The 22,372-nt window shown below is 41.7% G+C and overlaps 1 protein-coding gene across 1 annotated transcript in view; it reads right to left on the reverse strand.

The window, feature by feature from the left end:
- LOC118852877 (solute carrier family 15 member 2-like) overlaps nt 1–19,549 on the reverse strand; it is a 49,877-nt gene extending 30,328 nt beyond the window's left edge. The window contains exons 1-7 of the mRNA XM_036762586.1: nt 18,593–19,549; nt 18,244–18,328; nt 11,825–11,966; nt 7,508–7,597; nt 7,092–7,191; nt 4,863–4,953; nt 2,892–2,966 (exon numbers count right to left, since the gene is read on the reverse strand). Coding sequence (XP_036618481.1) covers nt 2,892–2,966; nt 4,863–4,953; nt 7,092–7,191; nt 7,508–7,597; nt 11,825–11,966; nt 18,244–18,328; nt 18,593–18,646 — 637 coding nt within the window. The 5' untranslated portion in view covers nt 18,647–19,549. The remainder of the gene's footprint in view (nt 1–2,891; nt 2,967–4,862; nt 4,954–7,091; nt 7,192–7,507; nt 7,598–11,824; nt 11,967–18,243; nt 18,329–18,592) is intronic.
- Between the last annotated feature and the right edge of the window lie 2,823 nt (nt 19,550–22,372).

Here is a 22,372-nt window from a genome sequence, read left to right on the forward strand (position 1 = left end):
GAATTCTTATCCTTCTTGTACTCTCTGCTTCCTTTGACACAGCTGATCACCCTCTTTCCCTCGATACTCTCTTCTCTCTAGGTTTTTGTGATACTGCTCTCTCCTAGTTCTCCTCCTGTGTGCTCCTTCTCAGTCTCCTTTCTTCAGGCTGTGTCTGCTAACCCAGCATGTCCTTCAAGGCTCTATCTTGGGTCCTCTTCTCTTCTCCCTCTATGGTATTTCAGCATCTCCAGTCATCCTTATCTATATCTGGCCACTGGACCCAGATGGCTCTGGAGGAGAGAGTGAGGCTGGTGACTCTGCACAGCCCTCCCTCACTTAAATCTGATTCACTTGCAAGTCATGGCATCACCTCCCTGACGTCTTGGTCCTCTTTGAGAACAAAGGACGAACAACAGTAATAATATTTCATTGGTGATCTCATTGATTCTAAAGGATTCAATTATCATTTTATGTTAAAGATTCTCAGATCTACTTAAGCAGTCCTGACTCCTCTGCTCACCCAAGTCCCTCATCTCTAACCACTTATTAGACATTTCAAACAGGATATTCTGTAGACATCTAAAACTCAACATGTCTAAAATAAAACTCATTATCTTTTCCCTCATGCCCTCCCACTTCCCAACTTTTTTTTTATTGTTACTATTAAGGGGCACCACCCTCCTCCCAGTAATGAAGGCTCATAATCTAGGGATCATTCTCAACTCCTCACTTTCTTCCCTACCCCTCACCCCCAATATCCAATCTGTTGCTCAGTCCTGCTATTTCTACCTTTCCAACATCTCTCATATATCCCCTCTTCTCTTCTCTGATGTTGCCACCATCCTGGTGCAAGCTCTCATCACCTTATACCTGGACTATTAGAGAAGCCTGCTTCCTCAAGTCTCTCCCAACTGCAGTCCATGCTCTACTCAGCTGTCAACTTGATCTTCCTAAAATGCGGGTCTGACCATGTCACCTCCCTGTTCAGTAAACTGCAGTGGCTCCCTATCACCTCAAGGATAAAACATAAAATCTTCTGGTGGGCATTTAAATCCCTTCATAACATGGTCTCTTTCTACCTTCTTCCTACAGCATTCCCCCCTCCATGTTCTCTGCAATCTAATGACACTGCCCTCCTTGCTGTTCCTTGAACAACTCTCCATCTGTTGACTCCAGCTGTCCCGTGCCTGGAATTCCCTTCCTCATCTCTGCCTCCTGGCTTGCCTGACTTCTTTCAAGTCCCAGCTAAAATACCACCTCCTACAGCAAGCTTTTTCTAATCCCTCTTAATTCTGGTGCTTTCCCTCTGGTGATTATTTCCAATTTATCCTACAGATATCTTGTTTGCACATAGTTGTCTCCCCCATTGGACCATGTATTTTTTGACAGCAGGGACTATTTTTTGCCATTTGTTGTATCTCTACAGTGCCTGGCATATAAGGGCATATAAGCCCTCAACAAATGCTTGTTGACTTGACTAGAGATACATTATAAACCCTGAAACAATCTTACCTAAGCTTGCAACTCATTCAAGGTCACTTTAAATTTGTTGGTAGTGATTTCTCATATCATCCCCTGCCCATGTTAAAGCTTAGTGATATTCCCATTGCAGTCACAAGTCACAAATTTTACAAGTTCCCTGCTCAAGAGACTGGTAATCACTGACTCTAATACTAGGCAAAATGAAATTGTTCTTTCTTGCTCTTCATTTCTATCAAAGTGATGCTGGGACACAAATGCGTCATTAGTATGAATGGACATTTTCTATTCTTATCTGGGGAAATTAATATGGGTTCTCCATTTGCACTTTTCACGTTGTTATTGAAAATAGTCTGCTGGAGTTGGGGTAGAAGAAAGATGATAGTTTAATAGTAGCAAGGACAGCTGAGTTCTTACTGATACCTCCTCCACAAAGATCTAAAGATGCACCAAACCAAACCCTAACTGGGAAATGAAAGGAAAAAAAAAATCACAGTGGGTCGTTTTTTTTTTTTTTTTTTTTTTTTTTTTTTTTTTTTTTTTGCTGCCTAGGTCAGCATCAGGAGATTAGATGGAGAGGTCTGTGGACATTGGGGGATGGGGTCTGGCCAAGAGCGTTACAGCAAAGAGAGAGGCAGGGAGAGAAGGAATCCCATAGCCATCCCAGAGGATCCTGGCTTTGTTGTTCACTAACCAGTTCTAGGTCATAGAACCTGGGCAGACTGAGGAGAGGACCTGGGCTGAGGATTGATGTTCTACTGGTTTCAAGGGCTTGTGGGTCCTCAGCTCTATACTGAGCTAGGAACAAGTTCAGGAGCAAATAGTAGCTTTTCTTGGGAGGAGAGTGTCCCTTGAAGGAGCAGAGGAGGTGGTTACTGGAAGGAAGAATGAAGGTACTTTGAGGAGCTTCCCTGAGTAATCGAATGCCTCCGGATGACCGGGTTGACCAGCTCTGGTGGGCTTATTGAGTACTTCAAGGCAGCTAGGTGGTGCAATTGATAAAATATTGGTCTTGGAGTCAGTGAGACCCAAGTTCAAATCCAGCCCTCAGACATTTGCCCCAGACCCTGGGCAAGTCACTTAACTTCTGTCTGCCTCAGTTTCCTCATCTGTAAACTATTTTAAGTATCATAGTGGGAATAAAGTGAGATAATGATATCAGTAAAGTACTCAGCAGGTGCTATATAAATGCTAGTTATCATTATTATTAGTATTATCATTCTCACTCGGGATCATGTTATCTGACTGTGGGGAAATGGAGGGAGAGCCTCAACTACCCAGAGCTAGGTGTTGTCAGTCAGGTGTAGACTGCACTAAAGGGTTGCCATGGCCTTGGTCCGTGGGCCCTTGGGCACCCTTGGCCATGGCTGCTGCCAGAGCAGCCTGTCCTCTCTGTTCCCTGCCCTCCCACCCATGCCAGCACAGCCTACCTAAGTTAAAAGTCACAATGCCAGCTGAGGTGCCAAAGAATATCAAGAAGCAGTCGCTGGAGGAGCAAGTTTCTTCTGCGGAATGGAAGAGACAGCCAGTTACCCAGAGCTCAGCCTCCCCTTTGTTACCTCATTACTCACAGAGCCTTCTGCCTTGCTCCTGTTTCCCTGGAGGGAGATACTTCGGTCACACATCACTCCACCTGAGTGCTCAAGGAACACGCAGTCTAGGAGGGTCTTATGGCAGGAGGGGACAGATAAGGAAGAGAGTCGGTCCCCACTGCCTGTCCTGTTCATACCTTCAATATATGGAGCTAAGGATAATTGAGTGCAGAAGGTGAGGGACTCCATCCTTTGCGAAGAAAGAAAACACCCAAGAAATAGGCTCCAAGCTAGGGTTCTCTGAAAAGCAGAAGATTCTTAACTTTTATTTTTAATGTATCCAATGGAACTTTGAGGCACGTCTCTCTTTCCTACATGGTCTATAGGCAAAGTAGAAGGAGGAGGGAAGGACCAGTTGGGATGCTTCTTTATGGTATTAGGCACAAAGGAATTGGTCCCGGATCACACCAATGTAAATGAAGAAATAGTTACAAAGGGGAGTAGAGCTAGGAAAGTTAGATTTTAATGACACAAACACCCTGCAGAATACCAAGAATTAATACATTTTGTGAGACCTTTAAGACTTCTTGAAATTCTATACCCCTCCCCATTTAAAAAAATGCTTTCTGCCAATTTCCCCATTGTTAAGAAAACATTCCCGAAGAATCCTAAGAAAACTTTGAAGGGTGGGGTAGGTGCTTGTTTCAGGCACAGGAAAGTAGGTAATAATCAGAATGTGTTTTTGTTCTGCAGAAATTAAAGAGCAATTTTGGTCAGAAGCCCCAGGGAGTTGTAGCCAGGTAACTGGGGCTTTGCCTCAAGTCAAAGTACACCCAAGGGCTGTGCTTCTTCCCTTTAGCCTTAGACCGTATAGCTGAACTGCCCCCATTCAATCACTTGGTCTCAAGTCACCCTGCCTAGAATCCTGCTAATATCAAGACACCCCTTGTTTGAGACTTGGCTTTCCTCACTACTATATCCTATATCCCCTTGTTGCTTCTCCCCTCCCCTTCTACTTCTTTCTGGGAGCGGGAACTACTAAGGGTCAGGGGTTGTTGTTGGCTAGTCCATGGAAACACTGTTTGGGAATTAGGATATCTTCCTCTCTTTCAGATATACACAGCTGGGTCAGATGTTCTTTGTGTCCTGATCTTGTTGCACTGTTTCAGGAGTTGGCTGCCCACACCCTTCCCAGGGGCATGTCTGGAACAAAAAATGATGTTGGTGCATCCTGAAGTGAGGTGGAATCCTGAGACTTTCTTATTCCTCAGGTGAGCTCTCCCCTCCCTCAGATGGATTTGCCCTGAGCACCACAATCCCTGGTTATAGCTCTAAAGCCACAGATAGAAGCTATAGCTTCTTTTTGTGCTTTTCGGTGCCTCAGTTTCCTAATTTGTAAGATGAGAGAACTAGATTAGGTGATTTCTAAGGTCCCTTCCAATTCTATAGCTATGACCTCATGGTCTTTAAAGAAGGAGAAGGTGCTAATGAAGCTGACCCAAGACTGAAAAGTGGAGGCCAATGGCCTGCAGGTACCTCATCCTCCTCAAGGACCAGGTGACTAAGGAAGATGGGGAATTCTTTATTCTAGACATATCAAGTGGAAAAAATTACCTACATAATAAAATGTGGTTCATTTGCCATCTACTATTTGTCTTTCACTTTCCGAGTCTGTAAGATGTGGATAATTCCTGCTTCCCTCCACCCTTTGTGAGTTGCTGTCAGAAGCTTTGCAGACACAAATTCTTACTAATTAAAAACTCACTATTTTCCATACCTTCCCCGGGTGTTACATGGAAGGAAGGGGAGGAATCATGGGGCACGTATGGCCTCTGCACAACCTCTACAATCCCCAGAATAACCACTGACCTAAAACGAAGGGGATGGCGACATCGGCAAAGAAGGCCCCAAAGACTATAGACAGGTATAAAGAGGAAAATACCTTGTTCCTTTTCTTTACCTGAAATGGATAAAATAAATCACGCTCAATGACACTAGAAAGTGCTGAACCTTTAGTAGTTTTTAACCTCAGTTTCCAAAATGTTATGACAAATTCATAGCACAACTAGGGTATTAGTGTGTCTGTCTTCTCATAGCCCTGTTAACCTTTGCTGCATTCATCTTTTAACATCTTTGCCAATGTGAAGGGCATATGATGAAATCTCCAAATTATCATTTTAGGTCAGTGATTTGGAACCATTTTTCATATGGTTAGTTGACTGTGATTCCTCTTCGGCAAAGTCTCCTTTGACCACTTATCTACTGGGGAATGAACCCATGGCCTTCTCCATTTGTATCCATTTCCTATGTATTTAGATATCAAACTTTTTCAGAAATAGTTGATGCGAAGATTGTCTTCCCTCTCTCCCTCACCTGTGCGGTATTAGGTACAGGCAAGGAATCACTATAGCTTCTCTAAGACTGTGGAGACTGTGCATACTCAGTACTTGAACCTGGGGCAGAAAAATCACTTATTTAGAAAAGAAAAACACTCACTGCTAAATGATAGGGAAATACGGATAGGGGAGGTTATTAACTTCCCTCTCTAGTTGCGCCCCCAGAACACCAAGTCAATGATCGCTAATTATAGGATGAATTACCATTTACTTTTGGGTTTGACTAGATGACTTCTAAGCTCCATTTTAACTCAAAGACTGTGATTTCAAGTTGTCCTAAGCTTACTTTTCCAAGCTTTTCTGTTCTATCGGCTGGAATTTGTTTAGCTCACATCTCCACAAGGAAGGCTTCTCTAACCCCACTTACCTATGTACATCTTTTCCACATCTGACAGAGAGAATAAATAAATAAGTAAATAAAACCTTAGAGCTGAGATAACTCTTGGTGTAAGTGCATGCATCTTTGTACTGTCCAAGTCAAAGTCGGTTAATTCTACGATGAATATGTCTTGGGAAATTGGAATTCCAAGTCCCTTGACATTGTCCTAATCTTTTCCTCCTCACATTCCACCTTGTGTTGTTGTTTTACTTATTGGTACCATTGATTTCATGGCATGCTCTTTGCTTCTTATTGTCTCTTATTTGCTCTGCCACCATCATTCAATCACTTTTCCTCCTTTGAAATTATTTGTATGTGTACGTGTGTGTGTGTGTGTGTGTATATTTTCCAGCCAAATTCCCTCTGTAGTTCTGTTTGACCCAAGCTAATTTAATTTGATTTATTTCAATTCAACCCAACAATTAGAGATCACCTACCACATGTAGAGTCCTGTGTTGGGGTGGTGTGGGGAGATATAGAGTTCAGATAAGACAGAGACTCTGCCCTAATTGGGCTCACAGTCAAGAAGGGGCATATGACCCAAACAGACAAGGGTAATGTAAATTACAGTTAGACTATTTACAAAGTCAGCATTCTCTGAGCACAATCATCCCTTGGGGTGGAGGGTGGGTGGAGAAGGGATGCTACCTAGACATGGGCTAGGAGTCAGGGAAATACTAGTCAAAGATAAAACATTTTCTACCAATTGACTAAGGGTTTCTAGTCATTAAAAGAGCAAATTCAGGACAGGAGCATAATAAATATAGACACCCTATCAAGCCACAGAATATTAAACATGGCCTGCTTTTAAAAGGTGACAGAGTTTTGTTTTTAAAAAATACTTAAAAAGAGACAATTTTAAAAATCCCTCAGATTAGGGGCAGCTAGTGGACACAGTTGATAGAGCACCTGTCCTGGAGTCAGGAGGATCTGAGTTCAAATCTGGCCTCAGGCACTTACTAGCTGTATGACCCTGGGCAAGTTACTTAATCCTGATTGCCTAAAATGAAAAAAAAAAAGAAAGAAAAGAAAAAAAAGCCTTCAGATTGAATTTTATCTGTATTTCCAGAGAGTAAATGGTAGCCTCTCACAGAGCTAAAGAATAAGTCATGAACATTGAATCAAAGGACCTGTGTTCAAATCTTGACTGTCATTTATTAGCTGCCTGACTTTAGGCAAATTACTTAAGCATTGTGGGCTTCAGTTCCCTTTTCTGTAACATGTTGGACTAGATGAATTCTCTGATACTCTGATCCTGTGGTCCCTGGAGGAGGATGGGGTGGAGGAATAAACAGGAGACAACTGGTTACTCTGCACGCATACCTGGTGTGCCGGAAATTGGTCGCCAGCTAAACACAATAGAGAGGGCATCTTGATACTGGTGGCCAAAGCCACAGAGAATAAACCCAAAATGACCAAGAACCTGGAGGGAAGAAGGGGACAGAGGCGCTTACTGTGAGCTCCCTCATGAGCACTTCTATGAGAGATGGACACAAAGCATCTTTGCTGTGGACAAACACCTCACCCCATAGACTTAAGAGACACTGTCACTGAAGAGTTCCCCACCCCTGCAGATGGAGATAGAGAGACACAGAGGCTAAGATCTTGACTCCTCACTCTCTCTGTTCTCCTAGTGACTCAAGAGCAAAGCCTAGAATTTGCTCTCTTAGCTCCCGTGGACCTGTCTGTACACACGTGGCGCATGTGTTTGGGACAAGAGGTGAAGGTGGGTGACTCACCTAAATGTCAAAATGTCTTCTGACAGCTTTTCTTTGATTATGACAGTGAAGTGGGCAAGCAATAAGAGTATGTTGCTTCCGATGAAGGCACTAGAGGAAAAGACACTCATGAAGACCTTGAGGGACTCTGACCAAAAGCAGAAGAGCGAGCGCTAAGGTAAGGCTAAGAGAGATCATGTGAAGACCAAGGGAAGGAGAGGGAGAAAGAAAGAAAGAAAAGAGAAGGGGAGAAAACAGCTGAGTGAAGCAAGCCCGACCTTCTTCCACTAAAGAGGCAAGTTATCAGGACTATCACTGTTGTTTCCTGGTTCCCTCTCTCTTTTTCTTAGTAGAATTGATAGAAACCGTCTGAGGACAAGAAGCTTTTTGGCTATTACTTTTAAATTTATATCAAATTATATATTTAACCTTATATAATCAATCTGTGATTGTGACTGCTTTTCCTAATTGAATAAGAATATTGGGATGTGTAAGCTCACCTTCCACAGGATTACTGAAATCCTAAGGATTCCTTAGGACAACTCGAGTAACAGACAGGACAGCGGGGGTAATATGTACTTTGTGTCATTCCCACATGGTGGTGGTGGTTCTTCTTCTCCTTCTCCTTCTCCTTCTTCTTCTCCTTTTTCTTGTTCTTGTTCTTCTTCTTCTTGTTCTTCTTCTTCTCCTTCTTCTCCTTTTTCTTGTTCTTGTTCTTCTTGTTCTTCTTCTTCTTGTTCTTGTTCTTCTTCTTGTTCTTCTTCTTCTTCTCCTTTTTCTTGTTCTTGTTCTTCTTGTTCTTCTTCTTCTTGTTCTTGTTCTTCTTGTTCTTGTTCTTCTTCTTGTTCTTGTTCTTCTTCTCCTTTTTCTTGTTCTTGTTCTTCTTGTTCTTGTTCTTCTTGTTCTTCTTCTTCTTGTTCTTGTTCTTCTTCTTCTCCTTTTTCTTGTTCTTGTTCTTCTTGTTCTTGTTCTTCTTGTTCTTCTTCTTGTTCTTGTTCTTCTTCTTCTCCTTTTTCTTGTTCTTGTTCTTCTTGTTCTTGTTCTTGTTCTTCTTGTTCTCCTTGTTCTTCTTCTTGTTCTTCTTCTCCTTCTTCTCCTTTTTCTTGTTCTTGTTCTTGTTCTTCTTGTTCTTGTTCTTCTTGTTCTTCTTCTTGTTCTTCTTGTTCTTGTTCTTCTTGTTCTTGTTCTTCTTCTTGTTCTTGTTCTTCTTCTTCTCCTTTTTCTTGTTCTTGTTCTTCTTCTTCTCCTTTTTCTTGTTCTTGTTCTTCTTGTTCTTGTTCTTCTTGTTCTTGTTCTTGTTCTTGTTCTTCTTGTTCTTCTTGTTCTTGTTCTTGTTCTTCTTCTTCTTCTCCTTTTTCTTGTTCTTGTTCTTCTTGTTCTTGTTCTTCTTCTTCTTGTTCTTGTTCTTCTTCTTCTCCTTTTTCTTGTTCTTGTTCTTCTTGTTCTTGTTCTTCTTGTTCTTGTTCTTGTTCTTCTTGTTCTCCTTGTTCTTCTTCTTCTTGTTCTTCTTCTCCTTCTTCTCCTTTTTCTTGTTCTTGTTCTTCTTGTTCTTGTTCTTCTTGTTCTTGTTCTTGTTCTTCTTGTTCTTGTTCTTCTTCTTGTTCTTGTTCTTCTTCTTCTCCTTTTCTTGTTCTTGTTCTTCTTGTTCTTGTTCTTCTTCTTGTTCTTCTTCTTGTTCTTCTTCTTCTCCTTTTTCTTGTTCTTGTTCTTCTTGTTCTTGTTCTTCTTGTTCTTGTTCTTCTTGTTCTTGTTCTTCTTCTTGTTCTTGTTCTTGTTCTTCTTCTTTTTCTTCTTCTTTCATTGATGAACTCTGATTTCTGCTGCTCCTGTAAAAGTGGTTTGGCTACAAGGGAACTAGACCCAATTGTTTTATGATTGTGTTCTTTTCTTTAAGACAGCAACAGAGCAGTGACTTACAGAATAACGGAATCTCTCTATCGAAGCCATCTAATCTAACATATGCCTGACCAAGAATCCTTTCTAACAAGTGGCCACACAGCCTATGTTTCTGTAATGGGGGTTCACCTATGGTCTGTCTGTGGGCGTAGCCCTGGGACTAAGATAGGAAGCTCAGCCCCTCCCCTCCCTCAGAAAGAGGAAAAAAAAGCAGGAGATATCTCGCCAGTGGGGATGATGAAGAGAGGGGAGGGAAGAGAGAAAAAGGCAAATGCTGCTGGATCACAAAGTATGTGGAGGGGAGTAAAGTGTAAGAAGACTGGAAAGAGAAGAAATGGCTAGGCTGTAAAGGACATTTTAAAAAAGAGGGCTTTATATTTGAACCGGGAGATAAAAGGGAGCCACAGGCATTTACTGAGTAAGGAGGTGACACGGTCACTTTCAGAAGATTACTTCGGTAGCTGAAGGGAGATAGATTGGAGCTTTGGATGGAGTTATTAAGGCAGGGAGACTAAACAGATTATTACAACGGCCCAGGTGCGTGAGAGTCTGTGTACCAGGGCATAAACCGTGTCAGTAAGAGTTAAAGGACCACATACAAGAGAATCCAACTTGGCAACAGACTGCATACGTGGGGTGAATGAGAGCGAAAAGTCCAGGTCGACGCCAAAGTTCGTAGGCTGGGTGCTTGGGAGGGTGGTGGTGCCCTTGACAGGAATAGGAAAGTTTGGTAGTAGAGAGAATTTGGTGGGGGCGGGGGGTGGCACGGATAATAATGAGTTCTCTTTTGGACATGTTGAATTAGCAATGCTTAAAGGCATCCAGTCTGAGATGTCCAAGAAGCAGTTGGTCATGTGAGAGTGGCAGTCAGGAGACAGTCAGGAAAGTCATGCCTCCATGAAGGGAGGAGTTGAGGCCGTCTGTAGGCCAAGCTAGGGTAGGATTGAAGGCTAGACCTGGTGGAGAGTATTAGTAAAGGAAGAGATGAGATTATAGTTTGAGGGTGACCGGAGTGGTGAGGTCTGAGTGATGAGATCGGAGTGATGAGATTTCAAACAGTTGACGCCCTGGTACACAGACTCATTGCCTCATACCATAACCTCCTGCTTGGTCTCCCCGCCTTAACAACTCCCTGCCTGACTCCAATCCATCCTCGGTTCAGCCGCCAAAGACTCCTAAAGTGACCGGGCCACCCCCTGACTCAGTGACAGATGGAGCCGTTCCCTCACAAACCACATGAGGGCACTGTTGTTCTACATACCCAGCACCTGGCTTGTAATAACTGCTACTTACTAAGGGTGAGTGGTCTTTGTTATCCCCATTCTGGGTCTCATTCACCTCATCTGTGAGATGAGGGAGTTGGACTCAGTGACCTCAAAGGACCCTTCTAACTATAAATTTCCGATCTACAGTTTCTTGGTCTTGACTCCCCTTGGTGCAACAGAAGCCCTGTATCTTCCTGGTAGACCCATCGTTCTACCTCACCATATGGCTACAGATGCCCTCTCCTAGCTTCTGTCCTGCTCTCTGTCCCTTTTTGATATTCTTGCCTGATTGGAAATCCTGATTAAGCTGGCAGATCAAGGCTTTCTCATCAGTAAGTATTCTTGGATCACACACGCGCACACACACACACACACACACACAGGCTTGTGGATACGCACAGAAACGGGTACATGGAGATGTACACAAGTTCATAGACACCCATAGAATCCCTTACAGCAAATTAAAAACACGGGATAAAGACAATCACCCAGAGACTTACACAGCACGACCGTGTACACAATTCTCAGACACAGAGGCTTACATACCCACACAAAGAATTAAACATGTGGATGCACATAAAGCCAATCATTCACATACACAGAGGTTCACAAATATACTAGACAGAGAAAACAGCTTTGTATCATTGATTCCTTAGCATATTAATGGTAGCTGTTTCAAAAAAATCTTCTCAATTTCATCACCCTTGTCACCTGAGAATCATATAATCATAGACTCAAACATAAGAAACCTGTATGCGTGGACATACATATAAGGTCACAGACATACATATACAGAATGCATTATAGAGAGTTATCCACGTAAACATACACAGACACACCCAGAGACTTTCACATGGGCATAAATCCAGATTCACAAACATATGAAGATGCACATTGACAGTTTCAAACCTTAAATTTGTCCTTTACACTTAACTAAACTAGTACTCTCTCTCTCTCTCTCACACACACACACACACACACACACACACACACACACACAAGGTACGGTTTAATCCTTACGACAATGTGAGGCAGGGAACACAGAGAGACTAAATGTTAAAATCCATATGGACAGTGCTAAAAATCCTAAGCAAAATCTTCCTTGGTAGCTTAGTTCTTGACCCCTTCCTAAGAGGCCTTCACCTTTGTTGGGAAGAGAAGAAAATATTTTCCTTACTTGAATTTTCCAAGCCAAGAATCTGTGATGGTGGCAGCAACAAAGGCCAGGATGACCACATGGCCTCTGAACATTTGATGCAGGTAAATTTCATGGGTGGAGAAGTATGAGAACTGAGAAACAAAATATAAAATGAGCATACCTGGGGAGAAAGAGAGAGAGAGAAGCTTGAGGCAATTGCACAATGCCAGTGAGGGACGTGAGTGATGCAAAGGTCGGAAAGTTCTTGGAAACTACCCATGGGTATAGGGTCTCTGTCCATGGAGTCAGTATTTGTATAAGACCAAAGGATCCACGGAGGCCTTATCTGTGGGGTGAGACTGGGTGTGGAAGTATATGAAGGACTCTGACCCCTTTTCTAGATATATTAAGATAATATCATTTCACTGTCTTTGTCCAAAGTACTTGGTCTCACTTGAATGAATGATGTAATCAATCTGGGATTTTGTGAAACTAAGATCAGGAAGAGGAAATGTCCCTTTGATAATCAAAGAAAATGCTTCTTAGTTTTTGTTGAACCTGGAGTCCATCTTGGCTTTTCAGGAATGGGTGTGTACTTTACAATGTCAATATTCCTATGTAGCTGTTGGGTGAAAAGCCTAAAACTGAATTCTTGTTTTATCTCACCTCACCTTTGTCTCATGACTACTATAAAATTGTAAGTAAGAATGTCTCTGGCAGGGCAATTTATGAAGCAGGATGCTTCTCCATCCTTGAAATTTCTCTCTAAGCCGAGATGCTTGGATTTTAGATAATTAACAAATTTGTCTCAGCACCCCTCCTACCAATCTTCATGCTTCCCCATGAGGAATACAAGCTAACTCACAGACTTCCTTCTGGGGCCCACCGAGAGAACCCTCCCTTTCCCTTGCTGTGGAGACCCTGTTGAAATTCTTTGCCCTCTGTCCACATATATGAGGAAGGTGTGTGTGTGTGTGTGTGTGTGTGTGTGTGTGTGTGTGTGTGTCTGTGTGTAGGGGGGAGGAGGGTGTGTGGTTGAAAGTAGGCTGCATTCTGGCTAAGGCATGACTCTAGGTTAAGAAACCCCCAGGATTCAGAGGCTCTGCCCAAAATACCTTCCTTGCCTTTCCTCAGCCCTAGGAAGAAAAAGGGCTGAGGGGGGACCAGCTGTGGGAGAAGAGAGAAGGACCTTGTGTAGGTTAAGTCAAGCCAACAAGCATTTATTAAGTGCTTACTATGCACCCAACACTATTCCTAAGCACTGAGGACAAAAAAGAAAGGCAAACACAATCTCTTTTCTCAAGTGGCTTACATTCTAATGGGAAGACAATAACTAGGAAATACAAACTATAAGGAGTAGGTGAAAGCTCAAAAAAGATAAGGATGAGGTAGGTGGCAAGTCAAGTAAGAAAAGGTAAATAGAGTAATTGAAGGTTAATCAAATGGATGGAGAGGATTGGTGGGTGGGGCAAACTAGTGAAACAGACAGAGGTTGGTGCAGGCTTGAAGGAGATGTAGGTATGGTTTATGAGATTGTTGACTAAAAGGGGAAAAAATTATGACTTCGGGTGTGAGAGACAGTAATTTGCTGTAAAAGTGCTTAAGGTTGGAGCATGTTGTGTTGTTGAATTGCTTCAATCGAGTTCCACTCTCTGTGACCTCAATGGGGTTTTCCTGGCAAAGATACTAGAGTGATTTGCCATTTCCTTTTCCAGCTCGTTTTACAGATGAGGAAACTGAGGCAAACAGGGCTAAGTGATTTGCCCAAGGTCACATAGCTAGCGAGTATCCAAGGCTAGATTTGAATTTGGGTCTTCCTGACTTCAGGGCCAGTGTTCTATCCACAAAGCCACCTCCACCCCTAAGGCTGGTGCATAAATACCCACAATCAGTTCAAAGAAACAAGGCTAGAAAGCTCAACCATTATGGAAGGGAGGGAAAATTGTGTAGGTACTTGCATTGAGAGTGTGGTGTTTGGATTTCTGCCACAGACGAGTGACTACTGAAAGCTGACCTTTCCTGGAGGAAAAGGTGAAGGCCCTCAAAGACCTGCTCTTCACACTCCAAGTTGTAAGGGAATATATGTGAAGGAAAGAGAATAGAGATATCATTGGGGGAAAAGGGGATCTGAGGCTGAGGAGAACCATTAGGATGATGGAGAATATAAGAGTATAACGCAGAGGAGAAAAGGATGTTATAGTGGTGATGGGGGGACTTCAATCATCCAGACAGCTCCTGGAGTTATCTGTCAAAAGCAGAGTAGCTAATCATCTCTTGATTTGCATTAGTGATAATTTCATGGGAGAAGCCAACAAGTGGAAATTCTATTCTGGAACCCGTTACCCAAAAGAGAAGAGCTGGTTACTGGGTAGTGTTGTGATTGAAATTAAGGTAAACTGAGGCACAGAGGTCTGAGCAATTCAATTTATTGATAAAACACAAATCAACAAATGCATTCTTAACTTCCTTAAGACCATGCTATAGGACCAATAACACTTTTTCTAGCTTTTAGGGAAGCACAGAACAAAGAACAGAGTTGGGTAGGTGGGAAGACAATGAGATTGGTTTTACTGGGTAGACAGCATCATGAGGGTGGGGACATGATTGGTTACATCAAGGAAAGTGGGCTACTAACCACCTCCCTTTATCGTTAGGGAATGCTGATTGATTTATGGGATCTATCTGCATACTGAAGACCTTGTTAGTGACTGAGTTAGCAGACTCCGACACACTAAAAGGATTGTTAAGGAGATAACATTTACTTAATGGTGCAAGAACAGTACAGGAAGTAGCTTCAGGACTTAGAGATAGCATCAGATGTCTTGGCATTTTCCAAAGAGGTGAAATTGTGATAGATAACACTTTTTCCCAATAGTTAAAATTTAAAACTAACTGAGAAGGAAAACTAAATCCCTGAGCTCAGCGCAAAGACATAGAAAGGTGGCTTTAGGCAGATGCAGACTCAAATATAAAAATCAATATGGCATAAAATCAATTGATTGTAGAATCAATACGGTAGAAACTCGAGGTGATGTTAGTTTTGGTTAATTAAAAATATAAAAAATAAAATAAAAAAGATGCTCAGACCCCCAGTGGGCTCCCACATCCCACTGCTGCTTCAGTCCAATGAGGAGATGATCCTATGGCCTGGGCCACCTGTGTGTAGGGTTGTGACTACAGCTCTCAATGCTGCTTCATCACTTTCCTGTCACCACTGGACTTTGAGGCAGGTAAAAATGGTAACATGGTATGGGTCATATCTTTTGATTCATGCATAAATTGCATTGAAGTGAGGCAGAGTTGCTGGAAGAGTAAAACTCCTTTAAAGCAGGGACTGTTTTTCTATGGATATTTGTATTTTCAATGCTTTGCAGAGTGACTGGCATATAATGTGTTAGCATATGCTTGTTTTCTTGAATATTGAGGCAAAACTGTTTAATAAAATAGTAGCAAAGAAAATTACAACAATATGTTGGAAAAATTATACATTATGACCACATTGAATTAATATCAAGAATGCATGTTTAATTATTAGGAAAATTAAACAAAAACAAAAATCATGTGATTTTATAAACAGATGCAAAAAAGTTCTTGAAAAATTACAATATCCCTTTCTGTTAAAAATATTTTAAAACATAGGAATAAATGAACTGTTCCTTAATATGATAAATAATATTTATATAGAAACAAGAGATACTACTATCCATAATGGAGAAATGCTGGAGGACTTTCCAGTAAGGATACCCACAGTCACCACTGTTTGATATAATTATAGAAATGCTAGGCATAGCAGTAAGTTAAGAAAAAGAAACTAAGGGAATACACAAAAGCAAAGAGGATACCAAATGGTCATTTTGTTATTGCGGAAAATACGATGATTTGCATAGAAAACTTTAACCTAAAAAAATTAACCTAAAAAAGTTAACTGAACTTGCTAACAGCTTTGATAAATTAGTAGCATATAAAATTGGCCTACAAAAATCATCACACTTTCTGTATATTCCCAACAAGTCCTAACAGGAAGAGAGAGAATAAGAAATTCCATTCAAAATAACTGAAGAATGTATAAAAATCTGGTAGTTCATCAGACAAGACACACACAGGTATTATATTAATATAACTACAAAATCTTCACTTTTTCAGAGATAACATCAGATCTAAATAATTAGAGAGATAGTGATTGTTCATGGTTGGGTCATATCATAATAAAAAATGATATTACCTAATTAATTTACAGATTTGGTCCCAATACCAATCAAACTACCAAAGGGTTATATTATGGAATTAGGAAAAAAAATCATGCGGAAGAACAAAAAGTCAAGAATTTCAAGAGAAATAATGAATTAAAGTGACAAGGAAGGGAGCCTAGTAGTACTCTATCTGAAACTACACTACAAAGTAGTGATCACCAAAATTATTTGGTTCTGGTTAAAAAACCGAAAGTTTATCAGTGTAACAGATCAGACAATACTCCCAAGCAACTGAAAATAGTAGCATAGTATTTAATAAACCCATGGCCTCTAATTACTGGGTTAAGGACTCACTATCCAATCCAACAAAAACTGCTAGTACAACTATAAGCATTCTGACTGAAATTAGATTTAGTGATGTAAACTGAAGTGATCACAACCAGTATAATTAATACAACTACAATGTTGTAAGGGACATCAACTATAAAAATCTTAAGGGCTGATCTGTACAATGACCAATTATAATTCCAGAAGACTGATGATGAAAGCATGCTTCCCATCTCTTGGTAGAAAAGCAGATGGTCTGTAGGTGCAGAATAATAGGAGATACAGTATTAGACACAACCAATGTGTGTTCATTTTTTCCTTAACTATACTTGTTTGTTACAAGGGAAAAAAAGAGAGTTGTGGGAATAGGGAGGTGGTGATTGAGATGCATAAAATGGTATCAGTGAAATGTTTAAAATGCACAGAAAAAAGCAGAAGGAAGTTCAGAAGTGGATACAAGTAAGCAGGACAATGGTGGTACCACCACATTATATATATATATATATATATATATATATATATATATATATATATATTTAAAAATCTATCATAATAGACAAATTTTATATACAATTTTTTTCTGTTCATCATGTATGGAAATGTTCATGTTAATTGTTGTTTGCCAAGTTCATAATATTAAAACTTCAAGAAAAGGCCAGGTCTTAGGAGATCAGTGTTCATGATATAAACATATCATACAGAGAATTCATGACCTTGGCATCCATGGAGTTCACATTTCTCTAGGGTTAGTGAATTCACTATAGTTGATAGGCAGAGAGCTGGCCTTGCCACTAGGAAAACATGGCTTCAAGTCTTGACTCTGACACATACTGGCTATGTGACCCTGGGGACCTGCTTTAACCTCTTAACCTCTAGGCATTTCTGAGGCTAAGTTTCAGAAAAGTTGCTGGCCTCCATTGGTAGAGCTGGTCCCCTCATCTGGGAGGTCCTTGTTCTAATGAAATCACAGGTCCAGTTTCTATACCTATTTCTAGTGTATCTATGGCCTAAAGAATATACAAGGCCTGAATATAGGTTCAGAGTGTATAGGGACAGAATGTCCATGTATATAGGGTCTGATTGTATGTACATGGGTTTGGAGTGTCCATGGCTTCTCTGTTCCTAGGGCCAGAGTTTGAATGGAGGCATGTGTCCGTGGATCCTGAAAAGTTTGAGTTCCCAAGAACCCAGAATGTGAATTAGGCTGTAGTGTCCATGGCCCAGAGTCTCCATGGGGCTAGAATATCTATGGGTTCAGAGTGTTTGTGTATACCATGTATTTATTTTTGTACATTTATTATTTACTTATAAGTGTACACTTTGTATCCCCCTATAAAATTCAAATTCCTAGAGGGCAGAGGCCATTTCACTTTTATTTGTACTACTGAGCAGTATTTGACGTATCATGGGCGCTTAATGGATTCCTGCTGATTGGTTGACTGATGGGGTCTACAATCAAGTCTACATAGGGTCAAAGGATACATGGCATCTGAAATTTATAGAGTAGTATACACACACACACACACACACACACACACACAGCATAAGTTCTTTTTTTGTGCATGTGTCAACGGACCCCTTTGGTATCTGGTGAAGGCTAAAGATGCCTTTTTAGAATAATGTTTTTAAATCCTAAAATCCAGGTAGAAGTTAATGAAAATAAAGATGATTTTTTTTTTTCTACATCCAAGTTCACAGACCCTCTTGGCAGATTGTGATTCCCAGGTTAAGAAGCCCTGAGTGAGTGTCCATTGGTCCTTCAGAGGGCCAGAAGGTACAAGGAGCATAACTGTATGCTATCCTGGAATGTTCGTGAGCTCATAGTGGCCATGAAGTCTAGGTGCATACAGGTGTTTGGATAAGGGAGTTTTGAGGTAGTAGTGTTGGGGATATTGGTTACAGGAGAGTTGAGGTTGGGAGAGGTAGTGAGCAGATACATACCATGCATTCCACTGAAGCTGATACTGTCTAACCACTGAAGGACCAGCAAGATTATCACAGATACTGGATACTTATTTCTAAACTTCTGTGGGGACAAAGGGTTCAGTGAGAGATGGAAAATATGCTTGGAGTCAGTTTTGGGAGAGTGATTTGGGGAAAGGATATTTGGGGTGGGGAGTGGTTTGTATAAGTTAGAAGAATTAGGAGAATGATTTGGGGAGCTGGTAAGATTTGAGGGGTAGCTGGAAAAATGTTAGAAGTTGGTTTGGGGTGAAGACTTGGGGTGGTAGTTGGGGGATGGTCAAGGGATTTGGAACCTTACTTCAAGGGGGGGGGAAGTCCATCATACCTTAATTTTTAATAACTGATCCTCTTCACATTTCTCAACATCTGAAACTTCCATCTTAGTTACAACTCCCAACGACCTTCAACGGATCCCAGACCTCCAGGGGTCATGGAATCCTGGGGACCCTCTAGGGGTCACTGCTTCCATCTTCCAGTTAGGGTTAGGCAGTATGTTGGTCTGTAGCTCTGAACCCTTGATGTTTTACTCTTCTCAGATACTCCAGCTAAATAATGATGAGCAGTGCTGTTTTCAAAGAAACATTCCTAGTAGTGGTCAATGATGCTACCTGTAGTCTCTCCCCTGTCCAGCCGATTTTGAACACTATTGTTGTTAATCTTCCTATAGCATATTACTCTGTTCAGAAACTTTCAACGGCTCACTCTCCCACCTTCAGCTGGAACCCCTCAGCCTTCAAAGCCCCACATAACCTACTTTGGCTATTAAACCCTAACTTCCACTGCTTTGGGACATAAATCTTTCAACAGGTTAGTCTCCTAATAACGAGCACACCCCCAATTCCACACTTTTCCTCATGCTGTTTTTACAACCAAAATGCCTTCTCCCGATCTCTCTATAGCCAAATCCTGTCCATCCTCTATGGCCCAGCTAAACACCCATAACCCTTCTGTGTAGCCTTTCCCAACTACTTCAGTCTAATCTCCCTTCCTTGACCAGCCATATTGTAGTCAGAACTACTGACTGCTCACTGTCTTAAGCCATTCTCTAATGCTTTACAAAGTGGACTTTAAGGAGCTGGAGGGCCGGGACTCTGTCTGTGCCACAGTGCTCAAAGAGGCATCATGCAAAGACACTTGTGCTGCCTGCAGCTGTATAGGAAGTCAGAATCTATAGCCAAAGTTTTCTTCTGAAAACCAGAAACAACAGCTAAGCAGCAAGTAGCAATGAAACACATGGCGAATGGAGACAAACATCACTTTCCATGTCTCAGAGTTGGCGAAGTTTTTTTTTGGGGGGGGGGGGGCGACACACTATATTTGTAGTATATTTTTCCTAGACTGTGTGCTCATATCTACTTTTAATTAGAATGGTGAGCTTTTAGCTTTGACCTCACATTTCCTCCTCCTCCATCTCTGTTTCACAACTACCATCCACTACCCCCTAGAACTTGACCCCTCAGGGAGAGGTTGCAAATGTATAACATGAGGACTCTGCCCTCAAATTGTCTACTAAAGAAACCCTAATATAACACATCTGATAAGTGGCCATTCACTTGTTTGGTGACTCCTAGTGAAGAGGAGAGCACTACTTCCGAAGGCAGCCAACTCCCCTTTTGGGCAGCTCTAATCCATGGTCAAGTAAGAACATACAAAAATAATTAATATAAAGTAGCATAGAATAAGAATTTGTCTGCCACTTTCTGCGATAGCGGCTATCACTATTCAAACAGCTTGAATTAGAGATGTGGTGTGGTTCTTGGTTGCCCTTCCTTTGGGAAGTTTCAGAGGAGCAGTTGGTGGTGGTTGTGACCCTTTGGCATTATTATTTCTGGCCATGTTGCGCCCAGCCTGGGAGCCAAAGCTTTTGCGTTGAAAAGTGATTGGTTCAATACATCCTTCCTGCCTAAAGACGTGCTCTTTGGGTTACTCCCCCAACACAGCCTGAGATGCTTGTATCTTGGTTGGCTACAGGTCCTTTCCGCACCAGCTTTAGTCCTTTTCCACGGTAGTGTTGCCCCTGCCTACCAAAAGGACAAGTCACCTGTGGTCTTAGTATGATGTCATTTGGTCTCTGGCATTTTTCATGGATCTTGAAACTGACCAATCTTATACCTCTGCCAAGGAAGACACTCCAGCTAGTCCCTGAGCACATAAGGAGCTGATCCTATGGTGGATGACATATAGGCTTCCTGCCATAAGAAGCACAATGAACCACTGAAGTTCAAGAGGGAGAAAATGTGCCTGACGCTGAAGTTCGATAAAGGAAGACTTCACAAAAGTGCACCTTGAAGGTGGGTGAAATGGGAATTTAAGAAGCAGTGAGCAGGCCAGTTTGGCTCAATGATATACAGGGAAGTAACTGGGAATAAGGCTGGAAAAGAAAGGTCATGGGATTACAGCCTAGCTTTCCCTAAAATAACCTTTTCATTCCCTGGGCCAGAGTCTACAATGGCTCCTTAAGGACTGCCTACTAGACAAAGCTGGCCTGTCTTACTGGCTCTTACCAACATCGTCTATGCTTTTACTCCCCAACGAAAGCAGCCTGATGGAGAGGAGAGCTGGACTCACTGACAGGATGACTTGCTTCTTACACTTAGGGAATGTGAATAAGCCACTTACCTCCTTTGGGTTTGTTTCCTCAAAGGTAAATGGGGTCGTGCCCTGCTTGCAGGGCTGGCCCAAGGCTCCAGTGAAATAATGTTATGTAAAGTGCCTCAAAAATGTAAAATGAAATGATGCTAGTGTGGTAGATGCAATACCAAGCCCCACTTTTGTAAGAGAGACACTGATGACCTTGAGGGCTACAAGGACAGGAGGGCACAAACTTGCTTCACATGAAGAATGTTGCAACTTACCTAAATGAAAGTTAGTCCAGGGACAACTGAGAGAGGGACAACCTGAAGGAATGTGTATTTGCGTTCATCTACATATGGGGCAGGTGAGAGCTTTACAAAAGGACAGCCAAGGGCTACCTGAAAAGCAGCATGGCATCCTGGTACCTCAAGCACCAGACCCAAGTTAAGACCTGAATGTTCAGATCCTGGGCAGGTCACAGTTTCTGAATAAAGTGGAGATAATAGCACTTAGATCACAGGGTCATTGTAAGGCTTAAATGAGATACTTGAGAGGTACTTTTCATACCTAAAAGTGCTGTAGAAGTATGGTTACTCCTTTCTTCTTTACTCCCTTTCTCTCGTGGGTCTCTCTTTTGGTTGTCTAGATTGTATCCTTATCAGCATCATGTATGCTCATCAAAGGTGGTCCCCACTGATGGACAATCCCACAGAGTCCACACTCAAGAGGGATTGCCAATGTATGGTGAAGTCCTGCAGATACTCCTGTTCGTGTAGGACACTATGCTCACTGCAATGTCTTAAAATAGTGCTGAGCCTCCTGGAAGAGATTTGTCACAACTCAGTTTGGCTCAACTATCTGCACAGGAAAAACTAAGTGGATGAAGAATGTCTACAGCCTAGAAACAACTGGATTGACAACTGGGCCTAACATGCAGGTAGATGAACATAGCCTGTCCACTTGTATTTTGAGTAAAGGTGGAAGAGGGAAGGTTCAATAACCTTCAGGAAAACATACCTTCTTTAATGACCTCAACCTTCTCCCAGAAACAAAGGTCCATCTTTTTAATAACAATATTCTACTGGTAGTATTGTATAGCTATAGAACATAGAATATACAGCAGTAACCAAAGAACACAAAATGAATCATGGATGGGCAATGGAGAAATTCATGGTCAATGAGAGGAGGCTGAAACATTGAACCAAAGAGGACTAAAGGATTTCATCAGGGAAATGTATGAGAAAATGACAGTGGACTGGTTGTGGAGCAAAGGAGGATGGATAGCTGTAGAGGGCAGGAACAAATCTCTCAGGATGGGCAGGCTGGGATGGCTTGTGATTTATGTCATTGAAAGGACTGAACCAAGGACACCAGAGATCCACTAGAGTACTGACATTACAACAGCTTCTTACTAACTCTGAGAATAGTTTAGAGAAATTCCTGAGCTTATAAAATCTCAGAAACAGCCACTATTTCCTTCTGAGTAGGTCGGACAATTGCACAAGTACTGTGGAAGGAAACCACAGCTTAC

This window comes from Trichosurus vulpecula, chromosome 6, assembly GCF_011100635.1.
Source record: "Trichosurus vulpecula isolate mTriVul1 chromosome 6, mTriVul1.pri, whole genome shotgun sequence".
NCBI lineage: Eukaryota > Metazoa > Chordata > Mammalia > Diprotodontia > Phalangeridae > Trichosurus > Trichosurus vulpecula.